The sequence below is a fragment of the Nelumbo nucifera genome, chromosome 8 (assembly GCF_055504915.1).
Source record: "Nelumbo nucifera cultivar China Antique chromosome 8, China Antique-T2T, whole genome shotgun sequence".
In the NCBI taxonomy this organism is placed as follows: domain Eukaryota; kingdom Viridiplantae; phylum Streptophyta; class Magnoliopsida; order Proteales; family Nelumbonaceae; genus Nelumbo; species Nelumbo nucifera.
The window spans coordinates 22,191,819-22,215,662 of record NC_142656.1 but is presented as its reverse complement, the minus strand read 5'-3'; the positions used below and the strand labels follow the sequence as shown (position 1 = coordinate 22,215,662).

The 23,844-nt window shown below is 38.7% G+C and overlaps 1 protein-coding gene across 2 annotated transcripts in view; it reads left to right on the top strand.

The window, feature by feature from the left end:
- ABCC13 (multidrug resistance-associated protein 11) overlaps nucleotides 1-23,844 on the top strand; it is a 140,566-nt gene that overhangs the window by 75,720 nt on the left and 41,002 nt on the right. For both annotated transcript variants that reach the window (XM_088893521.1, XM_088893520.1), the window contains exons 11-18: nucleotides 464-551; nucleotides 1,568-1,686; nucleotides 7,037-7,134; nucleotides 19,193-19,259; nucleotides 21,922-22,039; nucleotides 22,143-22,259; nucleotides 22,369-22,449; nucleotides 22,545-22,799. In XM_088893521.1, the coding sequence (XP_088749647.1) occupies nucleotides 464-551; nucleotides 1,568-1,686; nucleotides 7,037-7,134; nucleotides 19,193-19,259; nucleotides 21,922-22,039; nucleotides 22,143-22,259; nucleotides 22,369-22,449; nucleotides 22,545-22,799 (943 nt within the window). The remainder of the gene's footprint in view (nucleotides 1-463; nucleotides 552-1,567; nucleotides 1,687-7,036; nucleotides 7,135-19,192; nucleotides 19,260-21,921; nucleotides 22,040-22,142; nucleotides 22,260-22,368; nucleotides 22,450-22,544; nucleotides 22,800-23,844) is intronic.

Here is a 23,844-nt window from a genome sequence, read left to right as displayed (position 1 = left end):
TGGTCTCTAAGATTCTATTAGCTATTGGATTGCAAATGGCATAGTCATGGTCCATCAATGTCACTACTGGAACTGAGTTTGACATTGCTTCTTTGATCTTGAATAGGTTTAGTGCCAGCCTCCACTTATGCTGGCATTTCTTCTGGTTTGTACTTTTTTAGGATTTTGATTTGTGGCAGGTATAAATTGACTGTACTATGGTTCGGCATTCTAATTTTATCTCATTGATTGGAAGTTAAGTTTATGAAAAGCTTAGAGAGTAACTAGAATTTAGTTTCTTTCTTGTTTCATTAGCACAATATGCTTTATTTTAACTAATATTAATATGATTTCACTTGGTTCTCTTATGTCAAACTTTTCTATATCATCTGCAATGGATGTTGCTATTTGTTTATGCATGCCGTTATGTTCCTAATTAGATTCTAGTACAAAGTTTTGACAAACACCCATGCAAATGTGGCAGGTCCTTTTTGGATACACAATACACTTTTCACCTTTCCAAACTAAAATTAAAGCTACGGTCTAGTATTATGGTGGCTATTTACCGAAAGGTAAAGTCACATTCTTCATTTTGTTCTTTAAGTTTTTAATTTACGTGGGTTAGTGATTTCTATATTGTCATGCACAAGAAAATTCTGGGTGCATATATAAGGGAAATCCTTTTGGCCTCTCCGTTGTACCTGAGGTGGTTTCGTTTTATCCTGTTGAAAGGTCATTAGAATCTTGAATTTCATCCTTATGGAATATTAGAATTACATCATAGAGATGAAAAAGGAAAACCTAATATTGTGTTATATACAGTGAAGATAGTAATTATCATTTACTTATAAAAAAGATAGTAATTATCATTTAACAGGGTGTTAGTAAGGTTATGGACTGAAATTCTTTACATGATATATTACCCACATATACACACACATGGACAAATACATATATACTTGCACACACAAAGAGTCCTCTCTCCCTCCCTCTCTCCCTCCCTCTTTCTCTCTCTCTCACATATCTATGTATGTATCTATCTATCTATACATAGAGACACATGCACATACACATGGAGACATAAATTTCATGCAAAGAATATTAGACATAGAAGAGGAAAAATTGAGGATGGATGGTCTACCTGACACTACCATCATCTATGCCTACAACCTTGTCAGAGAGGACAGAGGAGGGTTTAATTGGCTTCTGATTCTGAGGTATTGCCATGTGAGAATCATGGAGAAGATGTGGAAGAGAAGGTGGGCTCAATCAAAAATGATTTGGATAGGCTGTTTGGCTCACGGGAGACAATTTTTTTCCAAGAGCAAAGAGTATGACAATGACAAGTGGTGATTCGGGTGGTTATTGATAAATCAAACCAAAACGCAGTGAAATTAGGCATCAAATTAGGAAAAATGTTTTTGGGGGAGGCCAAACTGTGGTGTATGTAGAAAAATCTTTCTATAATGCTAATTAGAGGGCAGTTGATTCTGTGCTTATCATCTGTTGTATTCTTTCATCTTGACATACGCCTAGTGATGCTGTAGTGCTGTACCAACAGTTTTTTTCTACTTTGTTTCCTGGACAGTGCCTTTGCATCAGCCTTGCAGAGCGGTCAAAGTTTTCAGAAGGGGAGATTCAAACATTCATGTCTATAGATGCTGATCGAACTGTTAACCTGGGTAACAGTTTCCATGACATGTGGAGGTTGTGATTTACTTTTATGTGACATTGCATTCTACCTGTTAGTTTTATTTGACTCCTATGTCCTGAATAAATTTCTCTTTGTTTTCCTTTATTTCTCTCTAATTAACTGACAGTCAACTTCAACATGCTTCCTACATTTATAGAATACTGGATTTGAGGAAATACAGATTGCATTCATGTTATCCACAAAGAGAGGCATATAGGATGAGAAAAGATACAGTGAACTCACTCTAGAGTGCCTATAACTAAATAACTTTGCTGAAAGAAAAAGAATTGGTTTGGTTTGTTGTTTCTTGGACTTCGGAAGAAAACCAGTCCAACAATATCTTGATTGCATAACAAGGAAAATAAAGAAGAAAGAAGTAGGAAGAAGCTGTTCAGGGGGAAGAAGTTGAAAGTGGAAGAAAAGAGAAGAGAGCTGAATCGTCTCTCTCTCTCTATTCCTTAATCACTTTATATATGTTGAAACAAATAAAAGGGAAAATTACATGGGCATCCCTAGTTAGGTGGCTGACCCAAGGAACATAAGAAATAAAAGTGCTTAAGGCCCACGAAGGCAGCCCACTACAGCAGAAATAGAGACGGAAAATAACTGAAGAAAACTAAGGTCCACTCGGCCCAATCTCTCTACAACTTCCATGAGACAAGAGACCAAGGAAAATGGACCAATCAATAGTTGAGATGTGACTTACATGGATAAAGGACATATTACCTCACAATGTGTACTGCATAAGCTATAAATCATGTTTGAAACCTGCAAGTGTTAGGAGAAGAAGAAGAAGAGGAAAACTGGAAAGAGTGGACAGCAAAATAGAATGTTTTGGCTGGCCCCAATTCATTCATTAAGTAAATGATGTTAATGTTACATGAAAGGACAAAAATACCCCTATTTAGAACACAACCTATAGTAGAAAACCTTATGTGCTGATTTCGGCCAAGCTTCTTGTGAAAGGAAGAGTAGAAAGTTGGGGATTTCAGCAAGAGACAAAGGAAAGGGAAGAAAAGAGAAGAAGGTCGACTAGGATAGATTGACTTAACCCTAGCCGCCAGCCCCTCATTCTATTTATAATTAACTTAAGTATGAGATATTACAAAGATGCCCTAAGTAGGGCGGCAACTCAACCTAAGTAATTACAACTCTTTAAAAAATAAAGACTAATGGGCCCAAGGCCCAACAACATCTTAATTTAAAAGGAAATAAACTAAACACAAGTCGGCCCACTCAACACCTATTAATGACATAAAAGCACTAATGGACCTGTAGGTTTTCAAGACTGCTATTCAGTCTTGATCACTAAGAGATTTTAGGTTCGATGAGAAGAGAAAGTGAAGAAGATGTAGAAGAAAGAGTGATGGAAGAGCAATAGAACACAGATTTTGAGGAGAAGAACAGAATGTCAATATTCTGCCGCCGTCACTTTAAGTTAATATATATAGGTTATGCTAGTTACATGAAAGGACATATCTGCCCTTGGTGTTTACATCATAACTGCTAACAAATAACAACCAATATAAAACTGAAACTAGAAATAACAGAACAACAAAATAACCACAGCTGTGACTAGATACATTCTACCCTACGGACAGAGTTGTACCACAGCTGTGGGGCCCACATCAATGTTCTCTACAGGGCCTAATAACTAATACTAATAAAAGACATACATAAAACACTTAACAGTTCACATGTGTTGGCCATATATCACAACAGTCCCCCTCAAGCTGTGTATAGATATCTTTCATGCCTAGCTTGCCAAGTAGTCCATGGAACTTCACTGATATTAGCCCCTTAGTGAGAATGTTGGTCAAATGCAACTTTAAAGGAGTGTAAGGTATACACAATTCACCAAAGACAATTCTTTCTTGAACAGAGTGTTTGTTGACTTCAATATGTTTTGTCTTGCCATGGTGCACTGGATTGTTGGCACAATTCACCCGATTAATCAAGAAGCTGTTGTAAGAATTGAATCACACCAAAAATGAACTGGAATAGTAGAGCTCAACATCATGCTTCTTTCTACTTCCACAATATGTTTGTTCTTACTTTCTGCTACACCATTTTGTTGTGGAGTGTATATAAACTGCTTTGATGGACTACTCCATGCTCCAATAGGTATGATGCTAGGTTTTTTTCAAAGCATTCCCTAGCATTGTCTGGTCTAAACACTTTCACTCGTACCCCAAACTGCGTCAGCACCATCTGATGGAATTGTTGAACCAAAGACAATACCTCATCATGGGACCTCATCAAATATATCCAAGAGTATCGGGAATAATCATCCGCAAACAGAAGAAAATACCGATAGCCACCCATAGAGGAAACATGGTATGGCCCTACACATCAGTATGAACAATATAAAAAATAGAAGAACATCTTTTATTACTTGATTTAAAGGAATGTCTACAATGCTTTCCAAGTTGACAACCCTCTCACTCCAAGTTGGACCAACTAACAGACTCAAACAATTTGGGAAACAAAAAAATGCAAAGAAGAAAAAGACAAATGCCCTAACCGATTATGCCAAAGCATAATCTGACCCACTGACTTTGACTCAATGCTCCTACTGACATGATGACTCTGATGACTGGGAAGCACATCAAGAAGATAGATTCTATTCACCTCATGACCATTCCCAATCGTCCTGTTTGATTCTAGATCCTACAAAATACAATGACTAGGAGAAAAAATTATGAATAGTTCAAATTCTTTGTCAAGCTACTAACAGATAAAATATTAGTGCTCAGTCTAGGAACATGAAGGATAGAAGGTTGGGTAATGGTATCAGTCATCCTGACAGACCCTTTCCCAACAATGGGAACATGTAATCCATCTGCTGTGGAAACTCTATCTCTACCAGAGCAGAGGTGGTATGAGGAGAAAATGGTGGAAATGTTGGTCATATGTTCTGAGGCTCATGAGTCTATAATCCAAGGAGGTCCCCCCTTACCTATAGTGGATACATAATTTGCAGTGGCATGTGAACTACCTATATGTGCAAACGAAGTACAATGGCTACCTCCTGATCCACCTGCACCTTGCTGTCCACCTGATAATGAGTTAGAATTGGTTATATCCCTTTGATTTAGAAACTACCCATATCTCTAGAGAAGTTGTAGTAGGTGGTCCTGATAAATGACCAGTCATTGCCATATTCACATTTCTCTTCTTGTTTCTGAGTTGGCTCGATACAAGGTGTGAGTAAAGCTTCCAGTAGGTATCTCTGGTATGTCTAGGTTTCTTATAGTAGTCACAGATCAGATCCTTCTTGTCCTCCTTCCTCAGTTCATTTCCCCCTTGTCCCCACTCGATTTACGCTTCACTGTGCTAACCATAGCTGACTGCTCAGCGCATGGTTTCCTTATCATCACATTCCTCCTACTCTCCTCTCCAAATACAAAGGCATATTCCTGAGAGAGTTACACTGTCTTGGGAAAGAATATGCTGTCGTGCAATGTTATACTTAGGGTTAAGTCTAGCTAAAAACTCAAAAACCCTATTCTTCTCTACCAGCTTCTGATAAGTTGTTGCATCTTTGCTACTTTCCCAAACTACAATCTCCAGATGGTCTATCTTCTACCATAAGGTTTTGCGGGCTGAAAAATAAATAGCAACAGACTTATCTCCCTGCCTAGTAGCAATCACCTGGTTTCTCAACTGGTAGGCTTTAGCAACATTCTTCATGATAGTGTGGTCGGCTAGAAATAAGAGAAAGAGAAGAGAAGAGAAGAGATTGGCAATGGAACAATGCTGGCGGCGCCAGCTTCTATTAGTATATATAGGGCGACTAAAATAAAAGGGGAAAAGACCCTTGTGCCCCTCTGTAAGTGAAGTACAATAATTAGAAAAATAAAAAAGACATTAATCAACCAAACAGACCCTACCAAGACAAGACTAAAAGACAAGAAATAAAATAAACTATTTCAACAATTCTCATTCTGTGTATAGGTTTCTACTACTCCGTCCCAAATCTCCTTAGTCGTGTTAGCCCATAAAAAGTTCTTACTTATATGGGGTAACATGGAATTGCACAGCTAAGTCATCACCATGTAGTTTTCCTGTACCCATCGGGAGTGGTTAGTTTCAAGTTTCTTTTCCTCGCTGGTGACATACCCCAATTTCCCACGAGCACCAATGGCTATCTTTGCAGATTGTGACCATTCTATGTAGTTTGTACCATCCAACTTAACTATAGTGATGGTCCTGTTCTTGAAGAGGTCTACAACACCTCCTCCCCTAGATCCCATTCACCTGCAAATTTGTTTTCAACTCCACAGCCCTCCATAACTCTCAAAATAGATTAGGAAATCAATTTGAGATGAAAAGAAAGGTATTTATCTCCTTTAGAAACTTCAAACACCTTCCTGGTACCCTAGAAGCCCCTCCCTCCAAAGATTTTCTTTTCCGTGGGAGTGAGAGAAGAGAGAGAAGAGGTTGCTGCTCCCTCTAGAGACCTCCAGAAAGGTTAGGATTTGAACTGCCCCCTTCAGAAATCCTCAAGGAACCCTAGAAAACTAGAGCTCTACTTCTTAGGTCAAAATTGAAGAGTCCTACTAAATCAGGACTCTCCCCCTTTCTCCAGTTCTTCCTGATTTTGGTGTTAAACCCTAGACCAGCTACAAAGGATTGCAAATCCACCAAAAAAAAAATCCAAAAGCTAGGCTTATCTGAAGTCTTCGATCAGCCCTTTACCTCATCATGCAATCGGCTGATCTAGGGATGCATGATGGAGCAGCTCAAAAAATCTTTAAACTTGCTCTGACACCAAGTAGAAAAGTTTGGATGACCTGTTTTGATATAAAACCTGTAAAAGAAAGAAGAAAAGAAAGAGAAGAAAAGGTTTCAGCTGAGAAACAAAGAGAAGAGACATAGAAGAGAATGGGCCTAAGTTAGTTGGCTACTTGTAAGAACTGAATAAGCACTCTTAACTTAAAACTAAACTAATGGGCCTAAGGCCCAAAAATTCCCTAACTATGTTATGTAAATAAAAACAAGTAATATCAGCCCAAAACTCACGAATAACATATTATTTTACCAACAAACTTTAGTTTCTTAGCTTTGTTTGATGATTTGCAACAAGATAATAATTTAAAAGGGTCTTCCTATGCAGTTTTACATTACATAAAAATAGAATTGTATATTTTTGCGTATTCTACAATGTTTCAACCATGTTTTTAATTTTTACAATATACCGATACAATGTTCCCAACATGGTTCTTGTAATTTGCATGACTGATATTTCCACTGACATTGACATTTTGAACCTTAGTCCTATGTGTAGTAGACACATGTTAATTTGGATAGTTTTTGCATTTAACTGTTTGGGCTATTCTAATGTTCTTCCCCATGTTTCAGCTTACCTTTACAAATTGGAGTGGCACTATGTCTTTTATATACACAAGTAAAATTTGCTTTTGTTTCTGGGATTGCAATAACTATCTTGCTGATACCAGGTATTGAGGATGTCCTGTATTTTGACTTCTTGGTTATATGAACTGCAAAATCTTATCTATACATTATCTTCGTGCTAAATTGTTGCACTTGCACTCTTTAAATAGATAGATGATTTTATATATCAATGTCTACATGTATATTGGCCATTGTCAGTACTCAGTACAATTAGATATGTTTTGATTGACATTTGTCAAATAATGGGCTATTTTATTAAATAATGATTATCAACAGTTATATATTTATCAATCAACACACATTGATATTCAGTTCATATGCATCTGCATCTCAATGCAGGTGGAATCCTTTTAGGTTTTTTGCGGAAGAGCTTCGATTTTTTGAACAATCTAGACATGCATATTCTGTTAACATCAACTGAAGTTTAAAAACCATAGGGACCACATGTTGTAATTGTAGAGAAGATGGGCTGAATGGCCCATAGGCTGTTTATCCTTTTTTATCTTTTATGTTCTTTGCTGTAATGGGCTTTAATCTGGGCTTTATTCTTTCTTATGTTATGTCTTTTTAATTTTCTGCCCAACTAGGGGCTTCTCTGTAAATTACTAAAGTTTAACTTAATGAAATAGAATTAAGGGAGTAAGAGAAGAGATTATGTTTGAAAATCTCTCTCTGAACCCAAGTTGTCGACACCTTCTTCTTCTTCTCTCCTCTTGAACTCTGATTTCTACTACTTTCGTTTGAATTTTTGCAACTTTCTAAACAGTCCTTTCTTCTCAAAAGGCTGTTTTTCTTCTTGGTATTAGAGCAGGCTTGTTTTTCCCTTTTTTTCACCTTTTTTCCCATACACAATGTGTATGGAGAACTGAATCGTATGAATAGTTAAAGAAACTTATTTCAGCCCAGTTGTTAGTGGTTTCTGGAGAGAAGGGGACTGGTTTTGTCGTCCTCTTGACAGATTCAAGTGTGTTGCCCAAAACCCTAATTTTCTGGAGAAATCTAATTGCGGGCCCCACAGGGAGTTTGACCTGGATGCTCAGTGACTAAAGGCCTTCTCATTCTTCTTCTTGAAGGTTGAATCAAGTGGATTGGTGTTCTGTGAAGTCTACAAGGAGCGGCTGAGTTTTCTCTGTTTCTCCCAGCTTCCGGGTGTGACGCAGGTTATTGGTACGACTGCATAGAGGTTGCCTCACAACACAGTTTTTGTTCTGTCTTCATTTGTTGTTATTCGAAGTTGTTTAAAGTCATTTTTGAAGTATTTAAGAAGATGAACTCCTCAGACTTTGAAAACAAGCATGTTGCTGAATCCGGACAAGTTTCGGGAGCCTCTGTAGACTCTCTACTGGCTATGACCATAGTCAAGCTGGATGGAACTAATTATCTAGCTTGGTCACAATCAGTAAAAAATCATATTTGTAGTAGAGGCAAATGGGGTTTTATCTCCGGGAGCAAAGAGGCTCCTCCGAAAGATGGTCCATCATATGAAAAGTGGATGCAAGAAAATTATACTGTTATTGGATGGCTTGTGAACTCAATGCAACCACAGATTAGTTAGCACTATTTGTGGATGAATTCAGCAAAGGAAATTTGGGATAGTGTTGCTGAAACATATTCCCAAAAGTTAAATGTGGTCAGGGTTTACAAGTTGAGGAGTGATATGAAGAATTTGAGACAGGGGGAGAAACCATTAGTTGTATACTTCTCAACACTGAAGTCTTTATGGCAAGAAATATATTTGATAGAAGTTGTAGCCTGGGACACCACTAAGGATGCTAAAACCTACAGAAAACTGGTTGAGAGAAACAGGGTGTTTGAGTTCTTGACAGGGCTAAATCCAGAGTATGACATTACAAAGCAAAATATTTTATCCAATGATAGTGTCTCATTGTCTCAAGCATATGCCTTGGTAAGTAGTGAAGAAAGCATAAGACTTGTCCAGGTCCAAGGGGCTGGTCTAAATGATCACTTTGTTAATATGGGAGTGAAACCCAAGGGGGTTGCAGGGACTCCAAGTAGCTCAAGGAAGAAAGAGATTATCTGTGAGTACTGTAAAAAGCCAAACCACACTAAAGACAAGTGATGGAAATTGTATCTTGAGCTCCTACCACTTCGGTTTCAGAAGAAGTCTGATAATATAAAGGCAGGGAGTGCCAATGTTGTTGTTGGTCCAGATAGTGACAAATACCAAACTGAAGAGATGACGGCTAGTGAGCAGTTAACAGCTATGAAGGCAGAATATGAGAAGTTTGGGAGGATGATCAGTCACCTAGAGGGTGTGACCTCTTCTTCCAACCCTCCAGGAAATTCAACCTCTTCTACATTTGCTCATTCAGGTATACGGGCTTCTGCCAATCATACAATCATTTCAGGTAATTGTAGGATCTGAAGAAAACTGACGAGAGGAGAGCTTGAGGGTCTGAGAATGAGAGTTTTGAACCTACCCTCTCTCAGCACCCTAACATTATTTTATTAAGATATATTTGAATAATTACAAGGAGGCCCTTAGGTGGGCAAGAATTTACAAAGAACTTAATATAGACAGGATGGGCTCAGAATAAGGCCCATTACAGAAAAGAAACATAAATAACAAGAAAGAATAAACAACCTATGGGCCATTCGGCCCATCTTCTCTACACTCCCCCTCAAGCTGAGCATAGATGTCAATCATGCCAAGCTTGCTGGTATCATGCTGAAGTTTTGCCTTGGGAATGCCTTTGGTGAGAAAATCTGCCAACTGTCCTTCAGATGTGATGAAAGGAAGACACACTTCACCCAAAGAGATCCTTTCCCTAATGAAGTGTCGATCAACTTCAATATGCTTGGTTCTATCATGTTGCACTGGGTTGTGAGCAATGTTGATGGCAGCCTGATTATCACAGTACAACATCATTGGCTTGTCATATTCAACTCCAAGTTCTTCCATCAATGATTTTAGCCATAATAATTCAGAAACTCCATGTGCCATGGCCCTGTATTCTTCTTCAGTAGAGGACCGAGCAACAACCGATTGTTTCTTGCTTCTCCAAGAAACAACATTACCAGCCACCAAGCTGCAATACCCAGAAGTAGATCTTCTGTCATCAATGTTTCCGGCCCAGTCAGCATCGGTGTAGGCTTCAAGTTTCATATGACCATGCTTGGCAAACAGAATACCTTTTCCTGGGGAGCCCTTTAAATAACATAGGATTCTCTCTACTGCTGCCAGATGAGCGTCTCGGGGAGCATGCATGAATTGGCTAATGCAACTGACTGCATATGCAATATCTGGCCGAGTCATGCATAGATACAAAAGTTTCCCAAGAAGTCTCTGAAAGATTCCTTTGTCTTCTAACAATGTCCCTTCTGAGGCTGAGAGTTTATGACTCATATCAATAGGAGTAGCAACTGGTCTAGCACCCATCTTTCCAGTCTCGGAGAGCAAGTCAAGAACATACTTCCTTTGGGAGATAAGAATCCCATCCTTGGATCGAGCCACTTCTATACCAAGAAAGTATCTCAAGTCCCCCAAATCTTTAATCTCAAACTCTGTATGGAGAAAAGATTTTAGATCATGAATTCCTAAAACATCATTACTAGTCACTACAATATCATCTACATACACAATGAGGTATACTGCCAGAGGTCCACTCCTCTTCACAAAAAGAGTATGATCGGACTGTGTCTGCACATAACCAAAGTTAACAAGTGCTGTTCTAAATCTCTCAAACCATGCTCTAGGGGACTGTTTTAGTCCATAAAGAGATTTCTTCAGCCTGCATACCTTCCCTTTCATATCAGTTCCATACATCCCTGGAGGAAGAGACATATAAACCTCCTCATGTAATTCACCATTCAGAAATGCATTCTTCACATCCAATTGATAAAGGGGCCAGTCAAAGTGAGCAGCTAAAGATAGAAGAACCCTCACAGATGTCATCTTGGCAACAGGTGCAAAGGTCTCTAAATAATCAATCCCATATGTTTGTGTATAGCCTTTTGCAACCAGCCTGGCCTTGTACCTTTCAATAGTGCCATCAGCTTGGTATTTGATAGTAAAGACCCACTTGCAACTGACTGGATCCTTCCCTTCAGGCAAATCCACCACTTCCCATGTGTCATTCTTGTATAGGGCATCAATTTCAGATCTCATAGCATCCCTCCACTCTGGAATCTTAAGAGCTTCTGACACAAACTTGGGAATAGGATGAGAAGCAACAGAAGAGAGATAGGCAAAGTATGGAGGTGAAAGCAAACTGTAAGAAAGGTGCTTGGAAATGCAGTGTGCAGTGCACTTCCGTTTTCCTTTTCCTAACAGCAATGGGAATATCAAGGTCAGGGAAGGATGAATCCAAAGATGCTGAAACAGTACCTGTTGTCTCTTCTGTGACTGGAAGTGTATGAGGCCCATGTGTTGTAGGAGAAACAACCTGCACATTTCTGGATCTTTGCCTTTGATACACCTTGGGATTGAGGATAAGACGAGGAGGTAGAGTACTGTGACAAGGGGAAAGGAACGACTGATCCACCCTTGATGCATTTGAAGGAGAAGCAGACACATCAAAAGACTCAACAGGGACAGGAAGAGGAAGAGCAAACACCTGTGACAAATCCTCCCCCTGTGGACAATGTCCTTCTGGAGAGGAACCATAAAAGGGGGAAAGCTCATCAAAGGTGACATCCATTGAGACATACCGATTGCCAGACTTTGGATCAAAACAACAATAACCCTTCTGTGTGGAGGAATAACCAAGGAAGATACACTTTTGAGCTTTGGGTTCAAATTTATGCCTTTGGACACTTGGAACATGTACATAACAGGTGCAGCCAAAGACACGAATAGGAACAGGAAAAAGGTCCTTGTCTGGATGAAGAAGATTGAAGGGAGACTTAAACCCCAAAACCCTGGATGGCATACGGTTTATAAGATAGGTAGCAGTAAGAACAACATCACCCCAAAACCTGGTAGGAACATGTGAGGCAAATAAGATACTTCTTGCAACTTCAACAATATGCCTATTTTTCCTCTCAGCAACCCCATTCTGTTCTGGGGTCCTAGCACATGAGCTTTGATGAATAACCCCCATGTCAGAGAGATAGCAGGATAGGTTTTTCTCAAAGTATTCTTTTGCATTGTCAGATCTGAAGATTTTAATCCTGGTATCAAATTGGGTTAAAACAAATTCATGGAATTGTCTTACAAGTCTTGGAACTTCATCACGGGATTTCATCAAGAATATCCAAGTGAACCGAGAAAAATCATCAATAAACAGGATAAAATATTTATAGCCACCCATGGAAGGTAAGTGGTAAGGCCCCCACACATCAGAGTGCACAATATTAAAAGGAAAAGAAGATCTTTTATTGCTCAAAGGATAATTGTTTCTACAATGCTTTGACAATTCACAGACTCACAATGAAGACTAGACAAACTAATTCCCTTAAACAGTTCAGGGAAAAGATGACTCAAGGTAGAAAAAGACAGATGACCAAAACGACGATGACACAACATAATCCGACTAACAGACTCTGAAGAAATAGATCCAAGAGCAGCATTCTCAAGATGATCAGTGCATTGTTCCGGGGTATCAAGCAAGTATATTCCGTTCGCCTCATGGCCACTCCCAATCACCTTCTGAGACTCCAGATCCTGAAAAACACAGTAGGAAGGAAAGAAGGTTACACAACAGTTTAGTGATTTGGTTAAACTGCTTACAGACAACAAATTTGTATTTAGTTTAGGTACATGAAGGGCAGAAGGTAGGAACAAGGAATCCGTAGCCTTGATGGTTCCCTTACCAGAGATAGGGGCAAGTGAACCATCAGCTAAAGTGATTTTATCACGTCCAGGGAGCAAGTCATATGAAACAAATAGGGTAGAAAGATTAGTCATATGGTCAGAAGCACCTGAGTCAATAATCCAAGGGATCTTGAGATTACCTGAAGTGGTAGCATGATTGGCAGAAGCCCTTATACCTGAATGAGCAGATGCTGAAGCAGCAGAAGAATTTCCTGAAGGGTTGGAAGAAGAGGTCACATCACTCAGCTGACTGATCATCTTCCCAAACTTTTCATATTCTGCTCTCATGGCTGCCAACTGTGCAGAAGCAAACATTTCTTCACTATCTGGCCCGGCAGCTACATTTGCACTTCCTGATCTTTTACTATCATACTTTTTCTGAAACCGACTAGGAACAAGATTAGGATGTAATTTCCAGCACTTATCTTTGGTGTGCTTTGACTTCTTGTAGTACTCACATATAACTTCTTTCTTTCCTATGCCACCAGAAGTTCCAGCATTCCCTTTGGGTTTAATCCCCATATTGGCAAAGTGATCATTCATATCAGCCCCTTGAACCTGAACAGCCCTTCTGCTCTCTTCACTACTCACCAATGCATAAGCTTGTGACAAAGAGACACTCCTTGGAAAGAATATTCTGTTTTGTGATATCATATTTTGGGTTTAGTCCAGTTAAGAACTCAAATACCCTGTTCCTTTCAACCAATTTTCTGTAGGTCTTTGCATCATTGGTGGTGTCCCAAGGTACAGCTTCTATTAGGTCAATCTCTTTCCATAAGGACTTCAGGGTTGAGAAATATACAGCAAGAGATTTCTCCCCTTGTCTTAAATTCTTTACATCACTTCTCAATTTATATGCCCGGGCCACATTGAGTTTTTGTGAATAGGTTTCCGCAACACTGCCCCAAATTTCTTTTGCTGAATTCATCCATAGGTAGTGTTGGCTGATATGCGGCTGCATTGAGTTCACAAGGCACCCAATGACAGTGTAATTTTCTTGCATCCACTTCTCGTAGGATGGATCATCTTCTGGGGGAGCCTTCTTACTCCCGGAAATGAACCCCCACTTTCCTCTACTACAAACATGAATCTTTACTGATTGTGACCATGCCAGATAATTAGTTCCATCTAGTTTAACTGTGGTCACAGTCAATAAGGAATCATTTTGAGTTCCCTGAACCAGTCCATATTTGGCACCACTTTTGTTTTCAAACTCTGAGGAGCACATCATGTAAACACTCTAAACAGAGTTCAGCCGACCACAAGAAGACAATATACTGAGTTCAGCCTTCAAGAAGTAATCAGAAACTCCTAGGCACTGTGCAATCAGCCGAAGTACCTTTTCAAAGTTGTGCACTCAGCCAAGAAGAGTAAATACCAATCGGTATTGCTGAACAGGCCTTTTCACAAACACAGTGTGGGCAATAGAGACAGCCCCACTGTCAAGGAAGAGAAAAGACCCCAAAAAACAGTTCGTACAGTCCTTTAAAACAGCCAAAATATGAGTAACAATACACAGCCTTGTTACAAGGATGTTTCGGCAAGTTTTAACAGTCCAAGAAGAAGAGAAAAACAGCCCAGAAATTTCTGGGTTAAACTAGATTTAATGCAGTCGACAGCTAGGGTTTTCAGACACTTCAACAGTCCAAACACAGTCGAAGATAATACAGAACAACCAGAAACTGAGCACAACTTACAGTTCGAGCTTCAACAGTCCAAACACAGTCAAGCTTCAATAGTCCAAACACAGTCGAACTTCAGAGCAGAAAACTGAGCACAACTTACAGTTCGAGCTTCAACAGTCCAAACACAGTCGAGCTTCAAAAACAGAACCGAGCTGTTCCCCTTCTCCTTCCCCTTTTCTTTTTTATTTCTCTGATTCTTCCTGGCCACCGAACCCCTTCCCCAAGAGATTCTAGTCTTGGGCTCGTTCACTGACCTCCAAGAATCAGGCAGTATGTGACTAAGCTTCCAGCCCTATGATATTCAGGTTCAGATATGCTCTGATACCATGAAGAAAACTGAAGAGAGGAGAGCTTGAGAGTTCAGCAATGAGGGTCTGAGAATGAGAGTTTCGAACCTACTCTCTCTCAGCACCCTAACATTCTTTTATTAAGATATATTTGAATAATTACAAGGACGCCCTTAGGTGGGCAAGAATTTACAAAGAACTTAATATAGACAGGATGGGCCCAGAATAAGGCCCATTACAGAAAAGAAACATAAATAACAAGAAAGAATAAACAACCTATGGGCCATTCGGCCCATCTTCTCTACAGGATTCCTTGGATTATTGATTCTGGTGCTTCTGATCATATGACCAACCTTTCTACTTTGTTTGTTTCATATGATTTACTTCCTGGATGTGACAAAATTCACCCTAGTCGATGGATCTCTTGCCCCTATCTCCGGCAAGGGAACCATCAAGGCTATAGACTCCTTGGTTCTTCCTTCTGCTCTTCATGTACCCAGACTAAATACAAACTTGTTATTTGTAAGTAGCCTAACTAAGTCATTAAACTGTTGTGTAACCTTCTTCCCTTCCTATTGTGTTTTTCAGGATCTGGAGTCTCAGAAGGTGATTGTGAGTGGGCGTGAGGCGAATGGAATATATCTGCTGGATACTCCTGGACAGTGCCATGAACAACTTGGAAAAGCTGCTTTTGGGTCTACATCTACAAAGTCCATCAGTCGAGTCATGTTATGTCATTTTCGTTTGGGTCATCTTTCTTTTTCTACATTAAGTCATTTATTCCCAGAACTGTTTAAGGGAATTAGTTTGTCTAGTCTTCATTGCGAGTCTTGTGAACTGTCAAAACATTGTAGAAACAGTTATCCTCTGAGTAATAAAAGATCTTCTTCTCCTTTTAGTATTGTGCACTCTGATGTGTGGGGGCCTTACCACTTACCTTCTATGGGTGGCTACAAATATTTTATCTTGTTCATTGATGACTTTTATTGACTCACTTGGATATTTTTGATGAAGTCCCGTGATGAAGTTCCCAGACTTGTGAGGCTAGGGCTGTTCACGGGTCGGGTTGGGTCGGTTTACTGAGGTTTTTCCAACCGAACTGACATGGTCGGGTTACCTGAGATGGAAACCGAAACCGACCCAGTGTTAAGCAAAACCGACCTGGTCGGTTTGAGTCGGGTTGGGTTGGTTTGGGTCGGTTTTGGCTCTAAGTTCATCCATGGCCACGTAGTTTTCTAGAAATATATTTAAAACTGAAATATGTATTTTAGAAATATATATATATATAAACAAAAATATACATACAAATATATTGGAATATATATTTTCTGGAAATATATATTTGACATATTTCGTAATATATATTTTTTAGATATAGATATTGGAATATATATTTTCAGATATTTCAGTTTTTAGTTAAGTAGGAACTAAGTCGGTTCGGTTCGGGTCGGTTTCGGTTTTCACACAAGAAAACCGAAACCGACCCGAACCATCGGTTTATGAATTTGTACAACCCGAAACCGACCACTGCTGATGAAAACCCGGCCGACTCGGGTTGTCACCTTTGATCCAAAGACTGGCATTTGGTATGTCTCAATGGATGTCACCTTTGATGTGCTTTCTTCCTTTTATGGTTCTTCTCTAGAGAGACATTGTCCAAAGGGGGAGGATTTGTCACAGGTGTTTGCTCTTCCTCTTCCTGTCCTAGTTGAGTCTTTTGCTGAGTATCTTCCTCCAAATGAGTCAAGGGAGGATCAATCACTTCACTCTCATTCTAGTGTTGCTATTCCTCCTCCTTTACCTTCTCGCCCTCTTTTTGATCCTAGGTTGTACCAACGGTAGAGAACCAGAAATGAGAAGATTGTTTCCTCTCCAACACATGAGCCTCATGCACTTCCAGTTACAGATGAGACAACAGGTACTGTTACAGTCCCTTTGGAGCCATCATTCCCAGACCTTGATATCCCCATTGCTATTAGGAAAGGAAAAAGGAAGTGTACTGCACATTGCATTTCCAAACACCTTTCTTATAGTTTGCTCTCTCCTTCATATTTTGCCTACCTTTCTTCTGTTGCTTCTAATCCAATTCCCAGGTCTGTGTCAGAAGCTCTTACTATTCTAGAATGGAGGGATGCTATGAGAACAGAAATTGATGCCCTACACAAGAATGACACTTGGGAAGTAGTTGATTTTCCTGAAGGGAAGGATCCAGTAGGCTGTAAGTGGGTTTTTACTATCAAATATCATGCTGATGGCACCATTAAAAGGTACAAGGCTAGGCTGGTTGCAAAAGGCTATACACAGACATATGGGATTGATTATCTGGAGACCTTTGCCCCTGTTGCCAAGATAACTTCTGTGAGAGTTCTGCTATCTTTGGCTGCACACTCAGATGGCCACTTTATCAACTGGATGTAAAGAATGCATTTCTGAATGGAGAGTTACATGAGGAGGTCTATATTGTCTCTTCCTCCAGGGATATATGAAACAGATATGAAAGGAAAGGTCTGCAGGCTGAAGAAATCTCTTTATGGACTCAAACAGTCCCCTGGAGCATGGTTTGAAAGGTTTAGGGCTGCCCTTGTTAGCTTTGGCTATGTACAGACACAGTCTGATCATACCCTCTTTGTGAAGAGGAGAGGATCCTTGGCCGTTTACCTGATTGTGTATGTTGATGATATTGTTGTGACTGGTAATGATGTCTCAGGGATTAATGATCTCAAATCTTTCCTTCATATAGAGTTTGAGATCAAAGATCTGGGGGAATTAAGATACTTTCTTGGCGTAGAAGATGGTTGCTAGACCAGTTGCTACTCCTATCGATATGAGCCATAAACTCTCTGCTTCAGATGGAATATTGTTAGAAGATAAGGGAGTCTTCTAGAGATTATTTGGAAAACTTCTTTATCTATGCATGACTCGGCCAGACATTGCATATGCTGCCAGTTGCATCAGTCAGTTCATGCATGCTCCCAGGGATACTCACATAGCAACAGTAGAGTGGATTTTGTGTTATTTGAAGGGCTCTCCTGGAAAGGGAATTCTATTTGCTAAGCATGGCCATATGAAACTTGAAGCCTACACAGATGCTGACTGGGCCGGAAACATTGATGACAGAAGATCTACCTCTGGGTACTGTAGCTTGGTGGTAGGTAATATTGTCTCTTGGAGAAGCAAAAAACAATTAGTTGTTGCTCGATCTTCAACTAAAGAAGAATACAAAGTCATGGCTCATGGAGTTTTTGAACTATTGTGGCTTAGATCCTTGATGGAGGAACTTGGTATTGAGCATGATAAGCCAATGATGTTATACTATGATAATCAGGCTACCATCAACATTGCTCACAACCCAGTGCAACGTGACAGAACTAAGCATATTGAAGTTGACAGACACTTCATTCGAGAAAGAGTGGCTTCTTGGAGAAGTGTTTCTACCTTTCATCATCTCTGAAGGACAGTTAGCTGATTTCCTCACCAAGGGCATTCCCAAGGCTAAACTTCAGCATGATACTGGAAAGCTTGGCAAACAATTAGTTGTTGCTCGATCTTCAACCGAAGCAGAATACAGAGCCATGGCTCATGGAGTTTCTGAACTATTGTGGCTTAAATCCTTGATGGAGGAACTGGGTATTGAGCATGATAAGCAAATGATGCTATACTGTGATAATCAGGCCGCCATCAACATTGCTCACAACCCAGTGCAACATGACAGAACTAAGCATATTGAAGTTGACAAACACTTCATTCAAGAAAGAGCGGCTTCTTGGAGAAGTGTGTCTACCTTTCATCACCTCTGAAGGACAGCTAGCTGATTTCCTCACCAAGGGCATTCCCAAGGCTAAACTTCAGCATGATACTGGAAAGCTTGGCATGATTGACATCTATGCTCAGCTTGAGGGCGAGTGTAGAGAAGATGGGCCAAATGGCCCATAGGCTGTTTATCCTTTTTTATCTTTTATGTTCTTTTCTGTAATGGGCCTTAATCTGGGCTTTATTCTTTCTTATGCTGTCTTTTTAATTTTCTGCTCAACTAGGGGCTTCTCTGTAAATTACTAAAGTTTAATTTAATGAAATAGAATTAAGGGAGTAAGAGAAGAGATTATGTTCGAAAATCTCTCTCTGAACTCAAGTTGCCGACACCTTCTTCTTCTTCTTCTCTCCTCTTGAACTCTGATTTCTGCTACTTTCTTTTGAATTTTTGCAACTTTCTAAACAGTCCTTTCTTCTCAAAAGGCCGTTTTTCTTCTGTAATGTGGGAAATGATAACTTTATAGTGTTAGACTCTTTCCAACATATTGTGGCATATTATCATAACCTGAAATATTTTCTCTAAAGGTTGAAATTCGTATTGTAGTGAATAGGTGGATCTCTAAATTGATTGCAAGTGCGACTGAGAAAATGATGAAGCAGAAGGATGAGAGGTATATTCTGATTTTTCTAACCTTCATACATTAAAAGCTCTTTGAATGTGAGTTTCAACATTTGATTTACTTAATATAAATTTGATTTATTGCCTTATGGTTCTTGAAGAACAAACAAGGGAAAATGCACAGTAAAAGAAATAAAAATCATAATATTAATGTCTTATCTTTGTTTGTTTGCTGTGGAATTTTTTAATTTAATATAGACATCTTTATCATTTCTTTCTATCAACACACATACTGCATACTGACTACATTTATCCTAGCACTTGAACAATAAATCCCTTACCTCTATCAAAATATCATTATCTTTATACCTTATAATCTCTTTACAAGCTTTATCCCTTTACACTGCAATCTGCAGACATGTGAGACATGAGAATCAAAAAATGAAGTTATTAGGAAACCCTATATCATTCCTCAATTGCTCTGATCATGTTTTGCACTTTTGATATTAATGGACATTTTGCCATGCGGAGATGGGGAAATTTCGAGGATATTTTGCTAACTTTGCCAAGATATTTAAAAAATCTATAAAATCAAGATATTTAATTAATAAACCTTCAAGGAATTGTTAGAATAAGTATAATTGCACATTTAAGGCTCAAAAAACTATAGCAAACATCTATATGGATCAACAAGAGAAGATTAAGAGACTTAGGCCCCATTTGGTGCGTCTTTCTGCGCAGTCTGTTGGCTATTTACAAGCTCGGCAGACCACGATTCGGTCTATTCCCATTTGGTTCGTGGTAGATCTAGCCGCCAAAAGCCGACGTGCCGAAAAGACGTGAGAAGCCCAAAGATGGGCGACTTTCGGGAAGCTCCAAATGGAGCTTTTGCGGTTTTTTTTCTATACGTCTTTGCATGGAAAGACGTGTGGAAAGTCACCTTAACCAAACAGGGTTCAGGCTGCTTAAATCTTAATGCAAAAGCTCAATGCGTCTTTTGACTATCAGAGCTACCAGAAGATCTTCCCAAAAAGACTTGCCAAATGGCCCCTTAATCTTTTTCTATGTATCCTTTGTCTTTTAGCCATTTTCTCTTCATCACAGTCATTTATTCAATATCTTGGCTTTTGCCTTTTTTGTTATTATATGTCTTGATTAGATTGAAAATCTTCTTGTGTAGTTGTGTGCCTTTTTTCTTTTTCTTTTGAAGTATAGTGCCTTTGTAAGTGAATCATATCAAAACAGTAAACCAATCATCCAATCACAAAATCCCCATTTGTTCTTTTAGGAAAATATTATTAAAAATCTATGATGATTTTAATGAAAAATCGGAAATATTCTAATAATATTCTAAAGCATTAAACCTTAAATGTATAGTCTATCAATGACATTTGAAATATCGCTGATATATCAACAAAATATTGAGGATATTAGGAAAAAAAGATTCTTGGGAAATTTCATATTACCATATAGAAAAATGGGAAGATCTCAAGGAAATTTTGCCAAATCTTGCTGAAATTCTCAAAAAAAAAAAGAATAAAGGAGAAAGGAAAATAGAGGATAATTAATAAGACAATGTGTGACTTTAAGATTCAATTGAATATACATCCAAATACATCAAGGAAGAGTATGGGTTTTCCAGATCTATGGAACAGCATCAAATTTCCTTTAATCATATGCAAAGACAGATGCAAAAAGACTAGGGCAGCCCAGTGCATGAGGCTCTGAGGAGGGACAGATGTACACAGCCTTACCTCTGCATATAAGAACATTATTATCTGCTGTTCAAAGAAGAAAAAGGAGGATGTTCAATTGCTTCAAGTTTGAGAAAGCTGTTTTTTTTTTTTCTTTCTTCACTCTATTTTCTTCTTTCTCTTGAATTTCTCAAGCAGCTTGAGTGATTTTTGCTGTAAAAATCACTAGAACACAGATTGTGGGTGCATGGGCCGTGGGCCTGAAAGTCATGCCGGCCCACAGGTCAGGCCGACCCGACATTGGCCCATGGACTGTGGGCCTGAGCTCGTGCTGGGCACCCATCACTACACTTTCGTGCCATGCCAACATGGCAAGGCCCATATTAGACCTATACCAAATCCTAGTGCCCTTTATTTCCAAAACCCATTCTCTTGAATTGTTGTTCTCTCACTCTCTATGTCGAACCTTAGGGAACAAGATACAATATAAATGGGACCCAAATATGTGAAAGTGGGTCCGGTCTGTACCTCCACCTCCACCACAGGCCTCAAATGAAAATTTTCCTTTGGGCTCTTCTCCACAAATACAGTTCAAAGCGTGGAACGGGTTGCAATTAGGAATTCAAGGCACATATACAACAGAAATAAAAAAGCAGTATCAAAGTTTGAAAACTCATATTCATTTTTTGCATATTGTGGGTATTGATACTCTGAACCATGACTGGGACACTGAAATACAAGAACAAAAAAAATTGAATATAAAAAACATTAAAACAAAGAACAAAAGTACTTAACTATTTGACTTCTTGGTCTGCTTCACACAGATAATCTAGGTCTTGCAATTTATGAGCAGGCAAGAATGCCAAATTCTAAATTCTTGTTCTCTTATGATCTACCATAATGGGTGGCTTCATTTTGCAAGATCATAAAATTGGAATACAATAGAGAAAATCAAATTGCAAATTCCAAAAAATATACCACTATAAAAATTATTAATCTTCTAACATGTGTCGTTTACAGGATCAGAATGGCAGGAGAGCTTTTGACATATATCCGTACCTTGAAGATGTATGCTTGGGAGGTTCTATTTAGTAATCGATTGATGGAAATAAGATCTCTAGAAGTGAAGTACTTATCTGTATGAAACCATCTTCCAGTGCCTATATTTCTTCATATTAGCTCAATTTCTATGAGATCCTTGGTCTAAGATCACTAATTGTTTATGAGTTATTTTTTGACAGACTCGGAAGTATTTGGATGCTTGGTGTGTATTCTTCTGGGCAACAACACCAACACTTTTCTCTTTATTCACATTTGGGCTCTTCACATTGATGGGACATCCATTAAATGCTGCAACGGTATTTCTCTCTGATGTTTCTTTAGTACATATGATATCTCTCATGAAAAATGCTGCTGGAATTATTTTCCATTGTAACAAAAGTTGGTTTCCCTATGTCTTATTTGCAGGTTTTCACATGTCTTGCATTATTCAATACTTTGATCTCTCCCTTAAATTCGTTTCCATGGGTGATTAATGGTTTGATTGATGTAAGTTGTCCATGTGCTGTAGTTTCAAAATATGGTCTCCCCATTATATGACAATTATTTTGGTTGAAAAACTTATTTCTCTCTATTATATTCAGGCCATTATATCTACCAGACGTCTGAGCAGATTCCTTGCCTGTTCTGAACATAGTTCTGAATTTGTAGAGACTGCTAATATTTCATTAGCATCTCTCTCCAAGGACCAGGATGGTTGTGTCTCTCAGCATATGGCTATTATCATTCGAGAAGCATGCTGTGCTTGGTCAAACAGCAATTTGGAGGGGAAGAACTTGGTGTTAAACCACATAACTCTTGATATTCCTAAGGGCTTTCTTGTTGCAGTGATTGGAGAGGTTATTACTTTGACCAAGGAGTTTCAGAATTCATTTATTCTAACATTATAAAATGAGGACAGAATGTGTCTTTCTATGAGTGCTTATTATGATACTAATGCTGTTGAGATTTTCCTCAATAAATTTATTGATTTTTGAGAGGAAACTATGCAAAGAAATGTAGTGTTTAAGTTCCATTTCTAGATGTCATTGTGTTACCCCTTCTTTATTCATTTATAATGAAGTTCCTGTTTTAACAGATTCTGGGTATCCTTTCTCTTTATTTTGCTTTTTCTTTTTTTTTTATTTCAATAACAAAAGTATCTGTTTTAAGATGAATGGAAGATATGTGCTAACTAATATAAATATCTAAGATTTTATGGAAAATATACCCCTTAACATAAAATAAATGATTAGGTATCAAATAAGCTTTCCTCAAATATGTGATTGTACATACTGGAAGATATCTAATGAAAATTTGGAAGATAATTTGATAGACCCCTCTAAAGAGGAACAAAATGGATTGTTTATGGCCAGGTTATCTTACAAGTGCGTAAGAAGGTAAGCTGTATCACATAATTGAGCACAAGAGGTTGTGGATTTTGGTGCTTGGAATTGTCCTTAAAGTACACAAGCTCAAGAGGTGAAACTTCCAGTTGGCCAACAAGTATGTCTTTTGAGGTTGTAAAGAGGAACTGAAGAAGATTGCAACCACTTGTCCTAAGAGTGCATGGCTCCAAAAAAATATTTGGGAAAACTTTCCTTTTTATCTTAATGTTAATTGACAGCTACAAATTAACCACACTTCTCACCATTCAGCATTGACCAAATATTAATTTTGAGGAAAATTTCACAACCCTATGGAGCATTACCTAATTTGGAGTATTTTCTAATGACCCCAAGAGAAATATATAGATAAATCTTCTATTCACAAACAACAAATGAAGAGGATATTTATTCATATAAATTCTCTTTGTTGAGCAAGTTTTAAGGAGGATGGGCTTTGGGGAGAAATGGAGGAGCTGGATGTTTGTGTGCATTTCATCGGTGTTCTTTTCAGTTTTGG